This window comes from Dama dama, chromosome 31 (assembly GCF_033118175.1).
Source record: "Dama dama isolate Ldn47 chromosome 31, ASM3311817v1, whole genome shotgun sequence".
Classification (NCBI taxonomy): Eukaryota; Metazoa; Chordata; class Mammalia; order Artiodactyla; family Cervidae; genus Dama; species Dama dama.
The window spans coordinates 53,271,329-53,295,300 of NC_083711.1; the positions used below are offsets into that span (position 1 = coordinate 53,271,329).

The window sequence follows — 23,972 nt, forward strand, 5'->3', positions numbered from 1 at the left end:
CAGTAATAAGGCAAGGAGTATGATCGTGGATTTGCTGCACACAACACGAGAGACCCATCAAAGTAGCTCATGAATGAGAGCATAAGAAATATGATTAGTGGAGATTTAAAAGCCTGAGCAATCCATACTCATCACATAAAACCATTATCTGTGTTTCTAGTAATACTGATTTACCTTTGGTGAGCCCGTGGGGCTGCCACAGGGAGACCGAACTATGCCTTTCTGAATGAGGTCCAGGCGAGGAGGCACTGGTGGGAGGCTTAGATGTGGGATCTGGAGAGGGTCTGGGTGCGGCTTTCTTCTCTGAGCCAGGGGAGAGGATCCGGGAGACGTGACGGGGGAGCTCTGCCTGTCAGCGCACTAGGACACAAAAAGAGAAGGGTGCCGCTGTGTGCCGTGTGGAGTGGGCACCTTTCAGCTCTTAAGACATTTGGTTTTGAGAATGTATCTGCCATTGAACATCTGTGAAAATAAACTCACTTAGTTTACTCTGATTAATAGATGGAAAGAGCACACATGTTTCCCTCAAGGCCAGTATTATGTAAAGAATAAACAGATTAGTTTCTCCTACACATTGCACAAAGGGCCTAGGAAAAAATCAGCAGAAGTGCAGTTTAAAGACAATCAAATGCAGGCCTTCTTCTAGAAATCTGTCTCCAGAAACACACAACGCAGTGATGCACATTGCTCTTGGTTATCTATGTTATAGAATTTTTTAGGTGTTCGGTTTAGAGTACAAATCATTCTGTTCCATATAAGATATGTATAATATCTAATGTATAACCTACTTTAATGAATAAAATCAGACAGGTTTTTTTTTTTCTTTAAGTTGTATATTTAAAATAAACAGCTTTAAGACCAAATATTTTCCCCGAAGTCTTCACATGGAAATTAAAGCCTCAAGTTAAATGTTCTTCTTTAAACACAATTAAACCTAGGAAACTCTGTACTTCTAAAACACTGATAGATTTCTACACTATTACAGGGTTTCCATGTTATTTGGTAGATAAAAGAGCACCAAAAAGCCATCAATAAGCACTCTGATTTGTATGTATGTATGTAATCCCACTTTCCTGGTGGCTCAGTCAGTAAAGCGTCTACCTGCAATGCAGGAGACCCAGTTCAATCCCTAGGTCGGAAAGATCCTCTGGAGAAGGAAATGGCAACCCACTTCAGTATTCTTGCCTGGAAAATCCCATGGACGGAGAAGCCTAGTAGGCTACAGTCCATGGGGTCGCAAAGAGTCAGACATGACTGAGCAACTTCACTTTCATGTAACCCTTTCTATTTTGAAAGAGTGTGTGTACGTGTGCGCGTCAGACATACCCTGATTTTTGTATTTGATATAAAAGTCATCCTAATTAATTAAACAATATTCTACTCTGAAATACCAGGCAGTTTTCTTTTCAAGGCTGAGTTACTACCTATTTATTTGGAGATCTAGGCTTACGCTTGATACTTAACATTAATCTAACATGCTTTGATATTCATCTGTTTCCTAGTGTGACTATTGATGAAAAATTTGAAGCTTGTGTTTAAGCCATTTTCCCCCTAACATTACTCACCTTTACAAGAGTAGTCAATGTCAACTGTCAATTTAATTTCAACTCTAGCAACAGTGAGAAATGTCCTTAACTGAGATAATAAATTTGTGTTCACATCCACACTAAGTTCACATACACACTAAGTTTTCTTTTTTAATTTACTAAAATTGGCGTTTGTCTGATTTTTTTCTCATGACTAGACTAGACTTACGGGTTACTGGAAGGAAGGCCATGTTGATCAAATAACACTTTAATGACATCACATCAAGGGTCTACACTATCAATGTGATTTCATCGCTATTGATGCTGACCTTGACTACCTGGTTAAGACACTGACCGTCAGGTTTCTACACTATAAAATTACTATTTCTACCCTTTCCTTTACTCTACTCTCTGCCAGAAAGTTACTATGTGAAGCCCACATCAAAGTAGTCGGGACTTGCTTTTTAAAAATAAGCATGTCTAAGCAGAAGCTTCCAGACCATACCTTAGGTATACCTGGATACTGTCATAACATCACTAAACTATCAATTCTCTGCCTCTCTACTCTGCCAAATAAATGAAAAATAGGTCAATAAATGTCGATGCACTTTCACATGTAAATTTTAAGAACATTTTCTTTTTATTCATTTCATGATTCTTTTTGAATATCCCTTACCTTGTGATAAGGCAAAACATTCAACTGTTACTTAATTGAAGGAGAAAAAGTAGAAACTCTATAGAGTCATAACCTGATTTTAATGGAGCAAGTCACTCTTATTAGTAAAACAATAGTTTTACCCCAAAAGCCATGGAGCCTCAGATGGTCATGAATTTGAAACTGATGGAGTAAAACCAATCAAAAATGATCACACAACAGAAAAAAATCCTGATGTCAAACTACAAGCATCAGAGTAGGTAGCAACTCAGATCAGGAGAGGTCACCAGACATCTAATTCTACCCAATTCCCATTAAGGATAAATTACATTATTTGAGAACTAGCAAAACTGATCTGGTTATTATTCTTTACAAAAAAAAGATTCAAGAACCAAAGTCATCGTATGTAAGTTTTACACATATACAAACACACACACAGAATACAGAGCATATCATTGTTTCAGTTACTTGCAAAGAAATTTTTCAGTGCTAGGTCCATTCACAGGAGAAGGGGGTGACAGAATATGAGACAGCTGAATGGCACTGTCAACTCAGTGGACATCAATGGAGACTGAGCAAACTCCAGGAGACAGTGAAGGACAGGGAAGCCTGGCGCGCTGCAGCGCATGGGGTCACAGAGAGGCGGATGTGACTTAGCAAGTGAAAAACAACAAGGTGTGTTCACGGCAAAGACCACCTATGCTCCACCACGCGCTTTTCTGCCACAACTATCTGCCCGCTTCCTTAAATACCCGGAACAGGAAGGGGAATCCTGACAGAGTCAACAGCCCACTGTCACCACCAGACCTTGACTTCTGCTTTAACTACTAATTTAACATTTCGGCAACACCAAATCCCCAAGAAAAAGAAATGCAAAAAAACAAAATGGCTGTCTGAGGAGGCCTTACAAATAGCTGTGAAAAGAAGAGAAGTGAAAAGCAAAGCAGAAGAGGAAAGATATACCCATTCAATGCAGAGTTCCAAAGAATAGCAAGGAGAGATAAGAAAGCCTGCTTCAGTGATCAATGTAAAGACATAGAGGAAAACAATAGAATGGGAAAGACCAGAGATCTCTTCAAGAAAATTAGAGATACCAAGGGAACATTTCATGTAAAGATGGGCTCAATAAAGGTCAGAAATGGTATGGACCTAACAGAAGCAGAAGATATTAAGAAGAGGTGGCAAGAATACATAGAAGAACTATACAAAAAAGATCTTCACGACCCAGATAATCACGATGGTATGGTCACACACACTCACTCAGAGCCACACATCCTGGAATGGGAAGTCAACTGGGCCTTAGGAAACATCACTACAAACAAAGTTAATGGAGGTGATGGAATTCCAGCTGAGCTATTTCAAATCCTAAAAGATGATGCTGTGAAAGTGCTTCACTCAATATGTCAACAAATTTGGAAAACTGAGCAGTGGCCACAGGACTGGAAAAGGTCAGTTTTCATTCCACTCCCAAAGAAAGGCAATGCCAAAGAATGCTCAAACTACTGCACAATTGCACTCATCTCACACGCTAGTAAAGTAATGCTCAAAGTTCTCCAAGCCAGGCTTCAGCAATATGTGAACTGTGAACTTCCAGATGTTCAAGCTGGTTTTAGAAAAGGGAGAGGAACCAGAGATCAAATTGCTAACATCCTCTGGATCATTGAAAAAGCAAGAGAGTTCCAGAAAAATAACCATTTCTGCTTTATTGACTATGCCAAAGTCTTTGACTGTGTAGATCACAGCAAACTGTGGAAAATTCTGAAAGAGATGGGAATACTAGACCACCTGACTTGCCTCTTGAGAAACCTATATGCAGGTCAGGAAGCAACAGTTAGAACTGGACATGGAACAACAGACTGGTTCCAAATAGGAAAAGGAGTACCTCAAGGCTGTATATTGTCACCCTGCTTATTTAATTTATATGCAGAGTACATCATGAGAAACGCTGGGCTGGATGAAGCATAAGCTAGAATCAAGACTGCAGGGAGAAATATCAATAACCTCAGATATGTAGGTGACACCAACCTTATGGCAGAAAGCAAAGAAGAACTAAAGAGCCTCTTGATGAAAGTGAAAGAGGAGAGTGAAAAAGTTGGCTTAAAGCTCAACATTCAGAAAACTCAGATCATGGCATCTGGGCCCATCACCTCATGGCAAATAGATGGGGAAACAGTGGAAACAGTGGCTGACTTTACTTTTCTGGGCTTCAAAAGCACTGCAGGTGGTGACTGCAGCCATGAAGTGAAAAGACGTTTACTCCTTGGAAGGAAAGCTATGACCAACAAGACAGCATATTAAAAAGCAGAGACATTACTTTGCCAACAAAGGTCCATCTAGTCAAAGCTATGGTTTTTCCAGTGGTCATGTATGGATGTGAGAGTTGGACAATAAAGAAAGCTGAGCACAGAAGAATTGATGCTTTTGAACTGTGGTGTTGGAGAAGACTCTTGAGAGTCCCTTGGACTGCAAGGAGATCCAAACAGTCCATCCTGAAGGAGATCAGTCCTGGGTGTTCATTGGAAGGACTGATGTTGAAGCTGAAACTCCAATACTTTGGCCACCTGATGCGAAGAGCTGACTCATTGGAAAAGACCCTGATGCTGGGAAAGGTTGAGGCCGGGAGGAGAAGGGGACGACAGAGGACGAGATGGTTGGATGGCATCACCGACTCGATGGACATGGGTTTGGGTAAACTCCGGGAGCTGGTGACAGACAGGGAGGCCTGGCCTGCTGTGGTTCATGGGGTTGCAAAGAGTCAGACACGACTGAGCGACTGAACTGAACTAAAATCCCTAGTATGTTTAGGTAATGGGATGTACTTGATTTGATTTGGGTGAATTGTTAAGATATTAAGTGAGTATACTGAAAATCCTCAGACAGACATCCAAACCAAGATGTGGGGTGCAGCAGTAATCCTGAACATCAAGACACCTCCAGACAAGCACCCTCTCCACAGTTCTGTGAATGTAATCTGAAGCAAATCTTAAGAATAGTTCATACTACACTCTCAAAGTGATTTTATACTGTCCTCCTGAAAGACTAATTTATTTTGAAGCATTATAGTATGTGTAAGTTGGCTTAGTCATAAGGATTTAGTGGAGGGTATATCAGTAGTGAAGAAACAAATTTTTTTATCTTTATTGATTATGTGGTCTAAATTTATCATAACTTATTCATTTTCCAGAGTTCTCCTAAATCACAGTAAAATTCCCATGTAAGAGTAGAGAGTCTAACAGTGCCCTTTAGATAAGAATGCCTTTTTCTTTGCTGAAGCCTTTTTGTTGTCTCTATGAACAATTCTGAAACTAGAATAGGGAAACTTTGTATTAACTTTTATTGCTGGGAAAATTCAAATGCTAACTGTGAATATTTGTAAACATTTTTAGAAGATGGTCACATTAAAGGTCAATCAATTATATTTTTCACTTCCTCTTTGAAAGTCTAAAAAGAAAAGAAGTCTTATACAATGCTTCACAAGCCCACTCCTGCTATACTCTTCGCCCACTATCTATCATATTCTTTTATTTACCCCTCAGTGATTTAGAAGAGCTCTTTATATATTAGGATAGTGAACCTCTAATCTGTTTAACAGTAGTGAAAAAGTTTTTTTTACTTTGTCTTTTAAATTTTTTAATAGCAGAAATTTTATTTTTAAAGAAGACACTTTACTACTGCACTTCTGGTTTTAATCTTCTAATGAGTAAATAAAACTAATTAGTATAATAAAAAGGCACACTAATCAAGGGTTTCTTAAAAGGATCATATCCTTTTTGCCATGGCCTTACATGAAATCCTTTTTAGTCACTCCATCTCTTTCTGTCCACTGTATTAGGTTAGAACAAGCAAATGGAAAGCTAGAAAAGATTAACTAGTAAAGTAGGAAGTAGAAAGTAGGATGTGGACACAGAATTAACTGTACAGAATTTATTGCACAGTATAAAGAAAATTATTTATATAGAGGCAACTGTAAGAACTACGAAGGATGGCATCATCCTTTCAAGTTATAGGTTAGCTGATTTGTATGATTCCATCCCTTTATATTAATTTTAGTTATTCTCAAATTTTTCTGGAGCTATTTCAAATCATAAAAGATGATGGTTTTAAAGTGCTGCACTCAATATGTCAGCAAATTTGGGAAACTTGGCAGTGGCCACAGGACTGGAAAAGGACAGTTTTCATTCCAGCCCCAAAGAAAGGCAGTACCAAAGAATGTTCAATCTACCACAAAATTGCACTCATCTTACATGCTAGCAAAGTAATGATCAAAAATCTCCAAGCTAGGCTTCAATAGTACATGAACTGAGAACTTCCAGATTTTCAAGCTGGATTTAGAAAAGGCAGAGGAACAAGAGATCAAATGGCCAACATCTGTTGGATCATAGAAAAAACAAGAGAATTCCAGAAAAACATCTCCTTCAGCTTCACTGACTATGCTACAGCCTTTGACTGTGTGGATCACAACAAACTGGAAAATTCTTCAAGAGATGGGAATCCCAAACCATCTCATCTGCCTCCCGAAAAATCTGTATGCAGGTCAATAAGCAACAGTTAGAACAGGACAGGGAACAATGGACTGGTTCCAAATGGAAAAGGAGTACATCAAGGCTGTATACTGTCACCCTGCTTACCTAACTTAACATGCAGAGTACATCACGTGAAATGCTGGGCTGGATGAAGCACAAGCTAGATCAAGATTGCAGGGAGAAATATCAATAAACTCAGATATGCAGATGGCCATCCTTATGGCAGAAAGCAAAGAATGACTAAACTGTCTCCTGATGAAGGTGAAAGAGGAGAGTGAAAAAGTTGGCTTAAAGCTCAACATTCAAAAAACGAGGATCATGGCATCCAGTCCTATCACTTCATGGCAAGTAGATGGGGAAACAATGGAAACAGTGAGAAACTTTATTTTGGGGGGCTCCAAAATCATTGCAGATGGTGACTGCAGCCATGAAATTAAAAGACGCCTGCTCCTTGGAAGAAAAGCTATGACAAACCTAGACAGCATATTAAAAAGCAGAGACATTACTTTGTCGACAAAGGTCTGTATAGTCAAAGCTATGGTTTTTCCAGTAGTCATGTATGGGTGTGAGAGTTGGACCATAAAGAAGGTTGAGCGCCGAAGAATTGATGCTTATGAACTGTGGTGTGGGAGAAGACTCTAGAGTCCCTTGGATTGCAAGGAGATCAAACCAGTCAATCCTAAAGGAAATCAGTCCTGAATATTCATTGGAAGGACTGACACAGAAGCTCCAATTCTTTGGCCACCTGATACAAACAGTCAACTCATTAGAAAGACCCTGATGCTATAAAAGATTGAAGGCATGAGGAGAAGAGGACAACAGAGGACAAAATGGTTGGATGGCATCACTGACTCAATGGACACAAGCTTAAGCAAGCTCCAGGAGATGGTGAAGGACAGGGAAGCCCAGCATGCTGCAGTCCATGGGGTCGCAAAGAGTCAGACACAGTTGAGTGACTGAAAGAAAACAACCCTTGTATTCAGAACTTCAGGAATATATGCTCTTTCCACCCCCCACCCCATTTCCACTCGTTTTAAAATACAAAAGCTGAGCGCCTTGATTCCTGCCTGTATTATCATCAGTTCAGTTCAGTCACTCAGTCATATCTGAGTCTTTGTGACCCCATGGACTGCAGCACACCAGGCTATCCCTTTCTTTGGGATATTATCATCACACCAGCCTATTTGTCTAACTAACATATTCTCTTAAGTTCTTTAATACTGGTTGTTGATGAGCTGCCTTTAACAAACTGGAGTCCTGGTGCTCTAGAAATTTAAAGACCACATTTGTTTCTTTTATGTGTCTACATGCTCACCAATTTCTCCAAATCCTTTGCTTCATAAAATGATAAAATGTTCTTTGTTATTTTTCTGACAAAATTTACAGAATTCTTTAGCACTTAGAATAGGAGGCGAATAACTATCACAAAAAATAGAGAAATCTGAATTTGCAATTTTAACAGAAAATCCTGAGAGAAAAGGCCCAAGAAGTAGTCAAAAGCTCATCTCAGCATGCTCAGCAATTACCAAAAATAATCGAGGACTCACTGTATTTCAGTCACTCTTCATTTTATCCACACCTTTTAAAGAGAGATTTTTTAAAAGCCTTATTAATAAGATCCATTATTATGGAAATAGAAAAACATCTGGTAAGAAACTTCAAACCCTGCCAGGCAATTATTAAAAACAGGATAAGAGAAAATCTCTCCAATCACTAATAAGATGAGACTTCTGACAATCCCAGCGATAATCAAAGTCAAATTTATAGTATTTCTAAGAAGATTTTTACTTAATGAATTTTCATGTCTGAACAAGGTAGATACAAGTATTATAAGGATGATTAAAAGGACAACATTTCTCTTAAACACGTGAAAATTAATGAAGGACACTGATAAAACTTATCATAGAAAATAAAAATTCTAAGTAAAATATTCTAATAAAATAGAATTAAAATAAAGTATTCTATTTTCATTCTAACTATTCCTTTGGTTATTCTTTACTCATAGTCATTTGTGAACATAATAAAATCAAGATTTTAATAGCCCATACAGTATATTATTCAGAAAATATCCATTACAGAAATATTTATACAAACACATACCCATGTGTCATTTATAATGTCTAATTTAATATTTAAGTAATTACCAAACACCTAGTATGTTTAAATAATGAGATGGTCTTGATTTTAATTGGGTGTATTGCTAAGATACTAAAAGGGTGTACTGAAAATGCTCAGACAGACATCCGAATGATTTGTGTTGTCTATTTTGGAGTACTGTAACATTGTTCCTTTTTAGATAACAAATGCTTACATGCGGAACATGGTATAAGAGCAATAATATGGTCATTTCATGCTTATCCTGCTTATCCACAGTTGCACTTCAAGAAGTCTCAATATGTAGGAATTTAGGGAGGAATTTGTAGTGAAAAAGAAAAGTGCTCCCAACCTTATCTATAGATTGAATGCAATCCCAATTAAAATCCCAGCAAGTAATATTTTAGATATAGTCAAACCGATTCTGAAGTTTCGATAGAGACAAAAGACCCAGAATAGGCCACAGAACAAAGGAGGAGAAAGTTGGAAGACCAACACTACTTGACTTCAAGACCCACCAAAAAGCTACACTAATCAAGATTCTGTGATATTGGCAGAAGAATAGACAAATACATTAATGGAACAGATATAGATCCTCCAAAATACAGTCAACTGATCTCTGACGTAAGAGCAAAGGTAACACAATGTAGTAAACATACTCTTCTCAACAAGTGGTGCTAAAGAACAGGACAGCCACATGCAAAGAAAATTCTAGACATAGACCTTATTCTTTCACAAAAATGAACACAAAATGGGCCACAAACCTAAATGTAAAATGCAAAATTATACAGTTCCTAGAAGATAATATGGTAGAAGTCCCATATTAAAAGATGAGATGACTCTGATGATCACTTTTTAGATACAACACCAAAGCTGCCATCCATGACATCATTAAAATGAAAAATTTCTATTCTGTGAAAGAAACTATCAAGTAAATAAAAAAAGCCACAGACTAGAAGAAAATCTTTGAAAAATATATGTCTGAGAAAGGACTGTTATGTAAAATATACAAAATACTCTTAAAACTCAACAATAAGAAACAATCAGATTTTTCAAATGAGCCAAAGACCTTATCAAATATCACACCAAAGATAATTCAGATGGAAAAATCACTATATGAGAAGATGCTACATATCATATATCATCAGGGAAATGTAAATGAGAACAACAATGAGATATTACTATGAAATCCAAACCACTGACAACGTCAAATGCTAATGAGGAGGTGGTAAAAACAAAAGCTCTTATTCTTCTTTGTAAGAGTTTGGTGGTTTCTTACAAAACTGAACATACTTTTAACATACAATGTAGCAATCATGCTCCTTGATATTTACCCAGAGGAGCTGAAAACTGTTCATGGAAAAAACTGCATATAGATGTTTATAAATGTTTTATTCCTAATCGCCAAAACTTGCAAGCAACCAAGATGTCCTTCAGTAGGTGAATGGGTAATAAACAAACTGTGATACAACCAAATAATGGAATATTATTAGTGCAAAAAGAAATGAGCCACACTGAGCTAGGAAAGGACATAGTGGAAATTTAAATGCACACTAGTAAGTGAAAGAGCTTCCCTGGGGGCGCAGAGGGTAGAGTTTGCCTGCAATGCAGGAGACCCAGGTTCTATGCCTGGGTTGGGAAGATCCCCTGGAGAAGGAAATGGCAACCCACTCCAGTATTCTTGCCTGGAGTATCCTCATGGACAGAGGAGCCTGGCGGGCTACAGTCCATGAGGTTGCGAAGAGTCAAACACAACTGAGTGACTTCATGTTCAAGTTCACGTTCAACTGAAAGAAGCTAATCTGAGAAGGCTACATACAGTATTATTCCAACTATAACAACATTCTGGAAAAGGCAAAGCTATTAAGACAGTAAAAAGGGCAATGGTTGCTGGGGGGTTCTGTGGGTAGATGAATAGGCACAACACAGGATTTTCAGGGCAGTGAAAATACTCTGCATGATGCTATACTCGACACTGTACATTTCCGCAAACTTACAGAACGTACAGCACCACAAGTGACCCTACTGTAAACTATGGACTTTAGACAGTAATGATGTGCCAGTGGAGGTTCATCAATTATGACAAATGCATGAGTCTGGTGGGGGGCTGTTGATAATAGGGGGAGGCTACCCATGTGTGGAGAGGCACGGGGAACATGAGAAATCTGTGTACATCTCCCTCAATTTGTCTGTGAACCTAAAAATGCTCTAAAAGTCTTCTAAAAAACAAAAACCAATCAAAGAAAGAAAAGTCATCTCAATGGAAAAATCCTGCATTTCTCCCTCTAGGAACAGTAACAAGAAATAAGCACCTTGCTAACTTACTAAGAATATGGGTATTACTTTTTTGTGTAAACTGAGGTTTACTATTTTACATTATTATTATTATTTACATTCCACTAATAGCTTTTGTAAATTTTTTAGATACTACAAATTATGAGCAATGAAGAGGAGGAAAATGATTAGAAAGTTACATATGGAGGAATACTGACTGGATTAAGAGCTAACATCTCTTTGAGGTGTGACAGGGAGGTAGTCAATAAAACTGCCAATAGGGTCTACTGTAAAGAAGTGCAAACAGCCTCGCAAGTGGAATAACCCCAAGGGCCCTCTCCATTAAAATGTTAAACATTATTAACTACTTAGAGTTACACTGCTTCTCCCTGAAGTGTCTTTTACATGAGGGACATAATCTCCTAGCCTGTGACCAGCCTCCATAACCCTGAAATTTCTTTGAAGTTTCATATTTTACTTTAAACATTTATATGAGTTTTGCATTCTGATCCAAATATACATGTGATATTAATTCAAAGCTATGGTTCCACTGTCTAGGTGCAACTTCCCCTTAAATCCTGTAGCAAAATGTAAGCCTTAAGAAGTATGTCATGTTGATTATAGTGGCTTCTTATGCCCTTTGGTTCATTCAGCTGCATAACCAATTTTGAGAAGTCAGGGAAGAGTGACATATAATTCAGAAATATTTCCATAAAAATGGCTAAGAAACAAGAACATCCTGGGAATTAAGGGAATTCTATCTAGCCACTGAAAAATGCCCTCATGGGAAAGCCCTACTGCTTGCAAACTACAGTTGCTTTGAACAATAAGCAACTGCTATTTAGTTACTTAAGTTCTTCATCCTACTTGAGAGAATATGTACTTAATCATTTCTTAAAATTAATTTTATTTGATTAGGTATAGCTGATTTACAATGTTGGTGTTAGCAAAGTGAATCAGTTACACATATATCCACTCTTTAGATTCTTTTCCCATACAGGTAGGTCATTACAGAGTACTGAGCTACCTGTACTTAATCATTTGAATATACTTCTGTGGAAAATAAGACTGTTGTAAACTTATCTAAATTATTCTGTCCTTAAAATAATGTCTCAGCTGATATGTTGGCAAATTTGCATTCTCTGAGTTTTAAACCTACAAGGTAGCTGTACTATAGGAGAGCTGGACCATAAAGAAGTCTTGAACACCGAAGAATTGATGCTTTCAAATTGTGGTGCTGGAGAGACTCTTGAGAGTCCCCTGGACTACAAGGAAATCAAACCAGTCAATCCTGAAGGAACTCAATCGTGACTATTCATTGGAAGGACTGATGCTGAAGCTCTAACACTTTGGCCACCTGATGCGAAGAACTGACTCACTGGAAAAGATCCTGATGCTGGGAAAGATTGAGGATAGGAGGAAAAGGGGGTGACAGAGGATGAGATGGTTGATGGCATCACCAACTCAACGGACATGGGTTTGAACAAACAGTGGAGAACAGGGAAGTCTGGCGTGCTGCTACCCATGGTATTGCAAAGAGTCAGACGTGACTCAGTAACTGCACACCAAGTACATCACTGTCCTTAGTGACTGTTAGTACAACAAGGTAGTTGTACGGTGAGTTTAATGTGGCCGATGACATCATAATTATGCATACATTAATAAAGAAGTACAGCCAAGCTCTTGCCAAACCAATCCCATTGTAATGGCTATTTCTTTCTGAACAATGACACATGGTAGTATCTAAAAGAAAAAATACTTCTACAGACATCTCAAAAATACTAACAGTTAATCCTCAGAAGTACAGCAATAACTGTAGGAGTCTTGAATAACACTATATAAAGAATGATGTTAATAACAACTGATACTTAATGTTTACTATGTACCAGCACTGTTCTAATGGCTTTACATTAATTAACTCATTTAATTTCAACCCTAAAGTTTTCACAGACAAGGTCACTGAGTCAAAGGGAGTTAGATAACCGATGGAAGGCACACAATACCAAGGAGCAGAACTGGAACACAAACCCAGGCTGCTGGACGCCAGGGACCACAGCTCTCCTAAGGACCGTATAGTTAACAGGGTCACCGCTGATCACTCAATCAAACAGTTGAAAAACAAAACTTTCCCCAAGGCCTAGACTGTGCGAGGCACCATGCAAGTCTCTGAGAACGAAGAGCGAAGCGTGCCCGCCAGGGCTCACAGTCTACACCACAGGAGGCCAAGCCCAAGCTCGGTCCGGAAGTCGAGTGCTTGCCTCTTCTGTGCTATTACAGTTCCAACTACTTTTGAGGAATGCGTGACAGGGTCTTCAAGGTCCCCTGTATCATCGCATCACACTTGGACAAGGTAGTTTTTTCCTTTGATATCCACATACTAATAAAGAAAATGCTACTCATCTGCATGGAGAGCTTGAAGAAAATTGAGTAAACAATGCAATCACACAGCAAACAACAACCTGTGACTGTGGACTGCGTGCTGCCATTCAGGACTTCGCCTGTGTTGCACGGGAGAGAGGAGAACCGCTAGCGTGCATCAGTGTCAGCTTTCCGAGATGCGTCTGTCCCGAGGGTTGGAGGAGACTTGCATCTCTGACCCCATCCACTAAATGTCAGTGGGTCCCTTGATCTCTCGGTCATTGTGACAATGAAAGTGTCCCCACATGTCTCTGAATACCTTCAGAAGGTAGAGCTCGACCATACTTGAAGACCATGGTCTACATTTCAAAGGTCTGGTTATTTCTGAATTTCCCTTTTGGTGTAAATTTTGTCCTTACTGCTCCAGCGTGGACTTGAGCCCTGTGGTTGAAATCTAAGTCATGTTAAAAAGGTCATACTACCCTAAGTATACTGCAAAACCACTGTGGTCTATACACATGAAACTTTGCCCAGAATAGGAGTACTATGCACTCTTTCTTCACACATTAGGAAAAGGAAGAATTAAATGATATATTAAGTTTTCAATTAGCAACATGTATTTTAATTAGTGATGGGAGCATTAGGAGGATGTATAAAAAAAAGATAAAGGAATAATAATTCCTTTGACCTCTGGTCACACCTGATTTTCCTCTTACGTGGTCACTCACTAAAATTTTAAATACTGTTTTAAGATAATATAATGTTTAAGACCAAGGAAATTAATCTCAGTTCACATACTAGGTCAGTCTATCAACGTATTTGTACCAAATCTTCATTTGTTTGCAATTTATGTATTTTGTGAATAATATGTTCTGTCAAAGTAACTGTTAAGGAACTGTGGAGATTCTTTACACCTCTGGCAAAATGAAGCAAAATTCTGACCTAGCAACAGATACCTTTTCTCAGCTTTGATCTGACTAAAGTCAGAAAGGATTTGATCTTACCTATCACACCCTGGACTTCCTCTAAAGGCTCACTCAGATCCAATTATCCGAGAAATTCAGACAGCTCGAGGACTCAAGCAACGGTACAATTTCAAGCAGAACCTATAACAGCTTCTAGTGAAACTCATAAAATAGCCTACATCTAGAAAGGCAACTAACACACTGTATTATAGATTTATAGTTTCTTCTTGTTTCTGCAAGATTAGCATTCCTAAGTAAACCTACAAAACAAACAATAAAAAATACATTCTATAGCTTCAGTATGCTACTCCTTATAAATTCCAGCTGCAGATATCACCATGACAACAGGAATATACAAACAGCTCAGTTCTCTATGCTTTGATAGAAGCATTACTAATTTGAAGAATGTAATATGCTTCTGACAGACAGGAACAGTTTCACAATATAGTTGGAAAAGAAGGGAAAGGTGAAGAGTATTTGAAATGGCAGATAAAAGAGAATTAATTCCTTATGCTGGACAATGACTGACAGTCACTCATGGAGCTGAGAGAATGAAATGTTTTTAAAATGAATAAATCAAAGAATGAAAGAGGCAACAGAATGATAACAGAGTGGAAGAAAATCAAGTAGAAGAGCTAGTGTGTCAAAATGATCTGTGGTATTTGTTTATAACCTCAGCTGAAGACAGAACTGCATAAAATCTGTAATTTGGTATTTTGCACAGATATACCCAAGTCTTCAGACTGGAATGAAAAAGATGCTTAAAATCAGGCCACTGCCCTCACAGACCATGTGAACATGCATGTGCATTTATTATTTCACTTAATATATGTCTAGGCACTAAGAAACACAAAGATAAATAAGATATTGGCACTGGCCTTAAGAACAGTCTAATGCAGAAGACATCCTCTGAATAAAACATAACAATTTAGTGTAACTCTTGAAGCGAAAGTACCTATGAAGTGCTATAGGAACATAATACCACAGCACTGTCTTTCCCAGTTATTCAGAAAGAACTGAGGCTTGTAGTTACAGTAAAGTTTAGGTTTTATTGAAAGCAAAGTGGCAGTGAATTTATAAAATTCACAATCAGTTTAATTGATAAGAGGTAGGCCAGTTATAAAGACATATAATTGAAACATGATTCCTCAATTTAAAAACAAATAATTACAAGTTCTTTAAGTTTCTTCAATCTAACTGCTCCTGGAAAGGAAAGAAATGACGCTGCCTGGAGTGACAACTTTGCTCAATAAATGCTGGCTTCTGGGACCAGAAAGTCTGAGAGCAGCACCCGTCTTCTCTTTCTGGGGATAAACTAAAGAGAAGATCCTTGTCAAAATTTCTCAGCTCCCTCAACAGAAGGTCCATCAGCGTGCCAGAGAGAACACAACGTGCATGGTTTGAGAGTGCGTGCAAGGCCAGGGAAAACCACCAGGGTCACCTCCGACTGTCCCGCGCTCACTTTATGTTACCAGTGATTCCCTTCAATGGTCAGGGCCACGACTGAACCAAAGCCCCAGCCTCGACTCACTCCAGGGGAAATCAGGCTGAAACTGCCACCTTCCCAGACTCATGTAGGGTAAACACCATTTTCTCCCAACCAGTAAGGTGTACAAAGTTCTTGAAAGAATTACTCTTATGGCCCCTCCCCCTGTCCTCTGACATGAATCACTGAAAGTAGAAAGCCCATTTAGTAAAGAAAATTGAAAATGCCCTTTTCCTAGCTAGAAAACATTACCATTTAGTTCACTGGAACTACTTCAGCTGTTGTACTTGTCTGAAATACTTTTCTGTCATCCCCTATTATCCATGCATTCAATAAACATTCTTTAAATGCTTTAAAGTGTCCTAGATCTGGGACTGGAAATGTTTTTCTTAAAGGGCCAGATAGTAAATAATTTAGGCTTTGCAAGCCAAGAAGCAAAATCAAGGAAATTACATAAGTACCTAAAAAATCATTTAAATATATAACCATTTAAAATGTAAAATCACCATTAGCTCACAGGAAAACAAATACAGGCCACAGATTAATGACTTTAGTGCTAGATCATAGTCAAATATTCAGACAAAGCTAAGACCAGTAGGTTCCTAAATTAAAAGGAAAGGTCTTTTGCAATAAGACCTAGCTTCTTCTAGTAAGAACCTGAGGGATGATCTAATAATGCTGTCCAAAAAAATTATCTACTGGCTATTAAGTATTTCTATTATATCTATCTATAATAAATATTTCAATATATATAGAAATGTTCTACATCTGTACAGTTCGACAGTGTAGCTGGTAGACACAAGAGGCTCTTAAGCATTCCAAATATGTTGAGTGTGACTGAAGGACAATATTTTTAAATTTATTAAATCTTAATTAGGAACATTTAAATAGCCACATACAAAGTGTATATTGGAAACAAACATAATAATTACTTATACCTCTAATTAGGAGGGCCTAAATGAATGTTAGGTTTTTAGTGACCAATTAGGGCATAAGTAACTTTATAGATTAATGCCAACAGATCACAATTCAAATTATTTTTAATTTCTGGTTATTCGTGATGCAAATTATATTATGAAACTGAAAAGACCTGCAAAAGACAGGTACGTATGCACTATCAAGTATAATTTGTGTGACATGTTCCAAAGAGGACACAAGAGGTGTCTCGCATGATGGCGGACAACTGAAGTTTTAAGTTATCAGGAAGACCCGGAATAAAGCACCAGTTCTGCTTAAAGGAGTACTCGGATCTTAGGCAAGTCATTGCACCTCCTTCTTCAATGGCCTCCTTTGTAAACCAGCACATTAACAGTAGCTTCTCTACTGGGTTGATGTCATGATCGAATGAGATCAAAGATTTAAGAACCTAGAACACTGTAAGCTCACTGAAATCATAAATGTTACTACTTTATTTTGCTTCATTAAAATAATATTATATGGCAAATATTTTAGGATACAGTCCACAATCTGACTTGGTAGAAACCATTTCACCACACTGCATGTGAGAGAGCTACGTATGAAGTGTTGGTTGTCACTGCATTTTTATCCAGCAGACATAACTGAATTCTGGCTCGACAGCTTCCTAACGCAGCACATCAGACACCTACTCTGAGCCTCATTTCCTTATCTGGAAAATGAGCAGACTATCTTCCTCTTCAAGTTGACAGAATAATAGATGTGATAAGTTTTGTCCATACACATATTAATACTGGTAGAAAATACTGATTAAGAGTTCATCTTAAAGTTTAAGTCTCAATTCCCTGTTTCAGTTAGAGCTGTTTGTTTCCTGTTCAACCTTGAGGGAGGGTTACTGAGGAACTGAGGAATAATTACTTCCTTTCTTCCATCTCTTGGGGCAAAGGGATCACAAACTTCAAAACCAAATACAGTTGTCAGCATTAAAAGACAGAATCAAGAGTAGTTTCTCTTAAATTATGACATTTTTATGAAAAACCAGGGAGGTGAAGAATACAAATCATCTCAGACCAAAGCAAACCTTGAGAGTAGCCATTCTGATGGTGGTAATATATCTCCATGTGCAGAAATTTGAGAGAAGGACTGAACTATCTACATGACCATGTGTAAAACAGATAGCTAGTGGGGAGCTGCTACATAACAGGGCGCTAGTGCCCTGTGATGACCTAGAGGGGTAAGATGAGGGGGGTGGGTGGGAAGGAGGCGAAGGAGGCTCAAGAGGGGTGTGGATATACGTTTACTTAAATTTGATTCACACCATTGGACAGCAGTGACCAACACAACATCATAAAGCAATTATCTTCCAATTAAAAATAGAGTAAAAATAAATCCTAAGGACAAGCACTTGGTAAGCGTGGTAAGCATGGAACAGCGGAACACAAAATGCGGGAGGGCGAGGAAATAAACGCTGACACGGCCCTAAAGCAGCAGCCGCCCCCAGCCACCGCATCCGTCTCCTGTATTAAGCGTCCCCCCAACTCGGAGACCCGGACGCACATGGCAGACACGGCCTGGTGCCGTTACACATCATCACCACTCTACCTACACAGACGGCAAACAGGTGCATGTTACCTGCCGTGTCCTGACAAATTAGAGCAGAGGATCTCCGAGGCTGTTCAGGCCGAGTCTGAACTCAGTAGGGATGAGGACCGTGACTGATAAGCCATGCCTGCCCGGAGTCAGAAGGAAGGCGGGCACCTTCATACTGCGTGTGCCAACCCTCTCATACCACTCACTGCCATTGCTCTAATTTTAAGAGCAAGTATCACTCAATCACTTCTGAGTGTAAGCTGAATTTCACGTGTCTTTTTATACAGAGAATAGCCTGACAGCTCAGAGTCCGGTTCTCTGGATCATTAATTTCTCGTTTGTTAATTACTCCCCTGGCCTTCTGGTTCACTGACTGGTCCCTGTGGGCTTGGTTACATAAACTGGGTAGTAGCATCCATTCCCAGTGAACTGACAAAGTTAATTTCCCGAGAGCAGTATGGATAAGCAAACCCCACATTATGGAAAATTCACAAAGGTAATATCATCACTTCTAATTTTAATAATTTCCTTTCTTCAATTTTCTTCATGGATATGCTACCGCCAGTCTCAGACAATGTTTAATTCTATATGAAGGCTCTCACCATCTCTCATTTTGGAGTTTAAAACCAGCGAGAGCACTGGAAGTAGTTTAGTTCTTTCTCTCCCAATGATTCCACCAGCCTTTCAACATTACTTATGTCTTCACCCTTCTTTTGATTGATTCCAGCAGCTTTCTTTCTCAAACCCAAGCAAACTCAGTCATACCCTACTTGTGACAGCATCATTTCTTTTTCATGTGCACACAACACGAGAAAAAAACCTCTATTTCCTAGTTTACCTTTCGAACATTTGCCAACCGATTCATCATCAAGGACTCCTCCCGGTCATCGTCATCGTCCAGGTCCAGCATCGGCATACCAAAAGGGTCGATGATGGCACAGCACCGGGACCCTTCATCCCTCGGATCAAAGGGGTCCACAATGATGGGCTCCGTCCCCTTTATTTCGCAGCGACAGAATGGGCAGCCCTGGCCATCTGACTCCTGCACAAACACAAAAATCGTACTGATTGGCCTCTGTTCAAAAATAAAACAAAACAGACAGGGGCCAACTACATAAAAACCATACAACTACAAAAAAAGAAGTTGGGAAAAAAGAGGGTTTCGAGATAGGCAGTGGGGTTGGGGGGAGGTCAGTCTTGAAGGTGTGGAGTAGAACACAGAGCCAACAAAATAAATGCTCATTATTTCAAATTTTCAAAGAAAAATTTCTTTAACAAAACCTTTGATTTGCCAAAGAAAAAGAGCCTAGCTTTACTGAATGTTCATTTACAATTTTAATGTATCAAAACTTTAGAGTCCTGCAAAAAACTGAAAATTGACTCATATCCTTCATTACCAAAAGGCAGCAGTCCTAATTAAACATTTGATGAAAAGGACATTTTGATAGAAATTTCCTTCATAAAAGAAGCGGAACGAACATTTGGAACAATACATTTCAAAATCAATTCTGAGAAAAGCTCCTGTGCACATCACTATGGCTAAATATTTCCATTATGATTGCTGAGGTCTTTTGAAGTCCTGATTTATAAGCAATCAGTGGGAAAAATTAAGTGTATATTTAGAAGTCATCATTGTCTTAACAGCTGGTCACCCTGACACAGCCCATATGGAATGTAGTAATATGTAAGTTAACTCATTTTGCCCCTCATCTTGCTTCCAAACTAGATACTGCAAAAAAAAAAAATCTGTGCAAATACTTTGGGGCCAGAAATTCATTTATTAGCTAATTACTGAAGTTTTCAAAAAATCTCCCAATTCCATTTTTAAAAAACAAACTACATTAAGAATTCACAATTGGTAGGAAAATGCGATGACTGTTTTCTTGCCCTGCAGATAAGGCCGGCTTTTAGAGACCGATGGTATATGACATTCACCACTATCTTTTTGTTTCTGTATTATACCCTGACTTTAAACAGTAAAAATGCAAGATCATATTAAAGGCAGAAATGGCATGAATGAGCACCATTTTAGAGATGAGACTATGAACAAAATGGGCTAACATCTTTAAAGAAACCATCCAGCAATTAAGACTGTCCCATCTGCTTGGTACGACGGGAACTCGGTGATCGACCTGCCCTCCAGTGATGCTCTGAATCGATGGTGGATAACACTCTCACCCTCCTCTCACAGGACGAGTTAGGATACACTCTGCGTCAGATTCTGTGGTAGATTTATTCTGTGGTGGGTTTCTTCTGTCCCAAGCCTTACTCTGATTAACAAACCGAACATCTCCTTTCCCAAACAAATTGTCATAACAAGAAAAACAAATGTTCATTGGATTGGTTAATTAAAAAAAAAAAAAAAAAAACTACAACAATTCTTTATTCATCTATTGCTTACATAATTTGGGAAAGAAACTTGGAATGGTAAAAGAGTTGAAAAGATATAGACTGGTTATTACAAAATTCTCTGATGGTTATGGCCACATGTGCTCAGGTCTCATGGGCTTCAAGGCAATTCAATTATCTGCTCCATCATTTTACAGATAATAAAACTGTTACTTAATTCTCCCATCTTACATTGATATTTTCTAACGCAGGAGCAAATATTTAAGGAAAACTCAACCTTTCTCCTATCTTTTGATAATAAGAACTATAAGTACATATTCAATATAGGTTATCATCCAGGTATAATCCCCTCATTATAAAAGGCAAAAGGGGTCCATATTGTGTGCCTGCAGGAAATTTTCCTATAGATCTACACAAGAAAATTTCAAATAGATAGTTCTAACATAAAAGAGCAAGATGCAGAAGAACTAATGCTCTCCGCATCTCTAATGCATGGATGATGGAAAGTGGTACTCTGGGCCCTGAGTAGAGCAATGTAAATACAGTAACTAAAGCAGTAAGAAACTAGCTGAGAGACACGTAGATCCCTAGAGCAGAACAGAGCCTAGAAACGAACCCATGGATATACGGTCAACTAATTTACAACAAAGACGCCAAGAATATACAGTGGGAAAAGGGCAGTCTCTTCAATAAATGGTGTTAGGAAAATAACAGTCACGTGGCATGAATAAACTAATAAAGATTGGACTGTTACCTTATACCATATATAAAAATTAACTTAAAATGGATTAAAGAATTGAAAGTAATAACTGAAACCATAAAACTTCCAGATAGAAGAAAATATAAGTGGTAAGCTCCTTGACATAGAACTTGGCATGAATTTTTTAACATGACACCAAAATTGAAAGCAGCAAAAGGACAAATTCTTAGAAAAGTATAACTTTCCAAAACTGAGCCAGGAAGAAATAGAAGATCTTAACAGACCCATCACAGGCAAGGAAATCGAAACTGTCATCAAAAATCTTCCAGCAAACAAAAGCCCAGGACCAGATGGCTTCACAGCTGAATTCTACCAAAAATTTAGAGAAGAGCTAACACCTATCTTACTCAAACTCTTCCAGAAAATTGCAGAAGAAGGTAAACTTCCAAACTCATTCTATGAGGCCACCATCACCCTAATTCCAAAACCAGACAAAGATGCCACAAAAAAAGAAAACTACAGGCCAATATCACTGATGAACATAGATGCAAAAATCCTTAACAAAATTCTAGCAAACAGAATCCAACAACATATTAAAAAAATCATACACCACGACCAAGTGGGCTTTATCCCAGGAATGCAAGGATTCTTCAATATCCGCAAATCAATCAATGTAATACACCACATTAACAAATTGAAAGATAAAAACCATATGATTATCTCAATAGATGCAGAGAAAGCCTTTGACAAAATTCAACACTCATTTATGATTAAAACTCTCCAAAAAGCAGGAATAGAAGGAACATACCTCAACATAATAAAAGCTATATATGACAAACCCACAGCAAGCATCACCCTCAATGGTGAAAAATTGAAAGCATTTCCCCTGAAATCAGGAACAAGACAAGGGTGCCCACTCTCACCACTACTATTCAACATAGTGTTGGAAGTTCTGGCCACAGCAATCAGAGCAGAAAAAGAAGTAAAAGGAATCCAGATAGGAAAAGAAGTGAAACTCTTGCTGTTTGCAGATGACATGATCCTCTACATAGAAAACCCTAAAGACTCTACCAGAAAATTACTAGAGCCAATCAATGAATATAGTAAAGTTGCAGGATATAAAATTAACACACAGAAATCCCTTGCATTCCTATATACTAACAATGAAAAAACAGAAAGAGAAATTAAGGAAACAATACCATTCACCATTGCAACAAAAAGAATAAAATACTTAGGAGTATATCTACCTAAAGAAACAAAAGACCTATACATAGAAAACTATAAAACACTGATGAAAGAAATCAAAGAGGACACAAACAGATGGAGAAACATACCGTGTTCATGGATTGGAAGAATCAATATTGTCAAAATGGCTATTCTACCCAAAGCAGTCTATAGATTCAATGCAATCCCTATCAAGCTACCAATGGTATTTTTCACAGAACTAGACCAAAGAATTTCACAATTTGTATGGAAATACAAAAAACCTCGAATAGCCAAAGTAATCTTGAGAAAGAAGAATGGAACTGGAGGAATCAACCTGCCTGACTTCAGATTCTACTACACAGCCACAGTCATCAAGACAGTATGGTACTGGCACAAAGACAGAAATATAGATCAATGGAACAGAATAGAAAGCCCAGAGATAAATCCACGCACCTATGGACACCTTATCTTCGACAAAGGAGGCAAGGATATACAATGGAAAAAAGACAACCTCTTTAACAAGTGGTGCTGGGAAAACTGGTCAACCACTTGTAAAAGAATGAAACTAGAACACTTTCTAACACCATACACAAAAATAAACTCAAAATGGATTAAAGATCTAAATGTAAGACCAGAAACTATAAAACTCCTAGAGGAGAACATAGGCAAAACACTCTCCGACATAAATCACAGCAAGATCCTCTATGACCCACCTCCCAGAATATTGGAAATAAAAGCAAAACTAAACAAATGGGACCTAATGAAACTTAAAAGCTTTTGCACTACAAAGGAAACTATAAGTAAGGTGAAAAGACAGCCCTCAGATTGGGAGAAAATAATAGCAAATGAAGAAACAGACAAAGGATTAATCTCAAAAATATACAAGCAACTCCTGAAGCTCAATTCCAGAAAAATAAATGACCCAATCAAAAAATGGGCCAAAGAACTACACAGACATGTCTCCAAAGAAGACATACAGATGGCTAACAAACACATGAAAAGATGCTCAACATCACTCATTATTAGAGAAATGCAAATCAAAACCACAGTGAGGTACCATTACACGCCAGTCAGGATGGCTGCTATCCAAAAGTCTACAAGCAATAAATGCTGGAGAGGGTGTGGAGAAAAGGGAACCCTCTTACACTGTTGGTGGGAATGCAAACTAGTACAGCCGCTATGGAAAACAGTGTGGAGATTTCTTAAAAAACTGGAAATAGAACTGCCATATGACCCAGCAATCCCACTTCTGGGCATACACACTGAGGAAACCAGATCTGAAAGAGACATGTGCACCCCAATGTTCATTGCAGCATTGTTCATAATAGCCA

The 23,972-nt window shown here is 38.3% G+C and overlaps 1 protein-coding gene across 7 annotated transcripts in view; it reads right to left on the reverse strand.

Annotated features, from left to right (window-relative positions):
* Window positions 1-23,972, reverse strand: part of CBLB (Cbl proto-oncogene B) — a 220,278-nt gene that overhangs the window by 55,637 nt on the left and 140,669 nt on the right. For all 7 annotated transcript variants that reach the window (XM_061134398.1, XM_061134400.1, XM_061134399.1 and 4 more), the window contains exons 10-11: window positions 19,225-19,428; window positions 175-360 (exon numbers count right to left, since the gene is read on the reverse strand). In XM_061134398.1, coding sequence (XP_060990381.1) covers window positions 175-360; window positions 19,225-19,428 — 390 coding nt within the window. The remainder of the gene's footprint in view (window positions 1-174; window positions 361-19,224; window positions 19,429-23,972) is intronic.